We start from the raw sequence: 807 nt of genomic DNA, 5'->3' as shown, positions 1-807 counted from the left end.
TGTGTGTGTGTGTGTGTGTGTGTGTGTGTGTGTGTGTGTGTGTGTGTGTGTGTGTGTGTGTGTGTGGCAGGTGTTTCCAGACAAGCGCAGTGTGAAGCTGCTGAAGAGTCAGAGTATTAATGTGAACTGGTACCAGTACTGTCCGGAGACGGCCGTCATCCTGCTGTCCACCACCGTGCAGGGAAACATCCTGCAGCCCTTCGCCTTCAGGGTGAGTCTGTCCTGTTGTAGTGACACATCTGACTCGTTATGAGCCTTTATTATTTTAGATTTGTATTTTTTAACTTTGTAGCTTTATATTTTTATTCCTCCGCCCGGCGACAGTCAGAGCGGCAGCCATATTGTTTTCAGGTTGTCCGTGTGTCCGTCTCGTTCTCTTGGACACGACATCTCCGTAAAGCTTTGAAGGAACATCTTCAAATTTGGTTAAAACGTTCATCTGGACTGTGATTAAATTTTGGGGGTCAAAGGTCAAAGGTCAGTGTTTATTTTCCTGTTTCAGAACGGGACCATGTCCAAGATGTCTAAGTTTGAGATCGAGCTTCCGGTCGTCCCCAAACCTGCCAAACTCAGCCTGTCGGAGAGAGACATCGCCATGGCGACAATGTAAGCCGTCTGCTGGTGGTTTAATATTTATTAACCTTTGACTAACCTGTGTTACTCATTCGATGTGTTTGCACCCCCCCCACCCCCCGTAGTTACGGTCAGCTGTATGTGATGTATCTGAAGCATCATTCAAGAACAGCAAACAGTCCGAGTGCAGAGGTGGTGCTGTACCACCTACCAAGGTACACACACACACACACA

General features: G+C 47.6%; 1 protein-coding gene across 1 annotated transcript in view; it reads left to right on the top strand.

Moving 5' to 3' along the window:
• Positions 1-511: 511 nt before the first annotated feature.
• rmc1 (regulator of MON1-CCZ1) overlaps positions 512-807 on the top strand; it is a 6075-nt gene continuing 5779 nt past the window's right edge. The window contains exons 1-2 of the mRNA XM_087179132.1: positions 512-606; positions 699-768. Coding sequence (XP_087035258.1) covers positions 512-606; positions 699-768 — 165 coding nt within the window. The remainder of the gene's footprint in view (positions 607-698; positions 769-807) is intronic.

The sequence above is a fragment of the Seriola lalandi genome, unplaced genomic scaffold (genome assembly GCF_002814215.2).
Source record: "Seriola lalandi dorsalis isolate HSWRI2012SDOR001 ecotype SW California unplaced genomic scaffold, Sedor1 jcf7180002054792, whole genome shotgun sequence".
NCBI classification, from domain to species: Eukaryota; Metazoa; Chordata; class Actinopteri; order Carangiformes; family Carangidae; genus Seriola; species Seriola lalandi.
The sequence above is the reverse complement of the archived record's forward strand: the minus strand, read 5'-3'. Positions and strand labels throughout refer to the sequence as shown.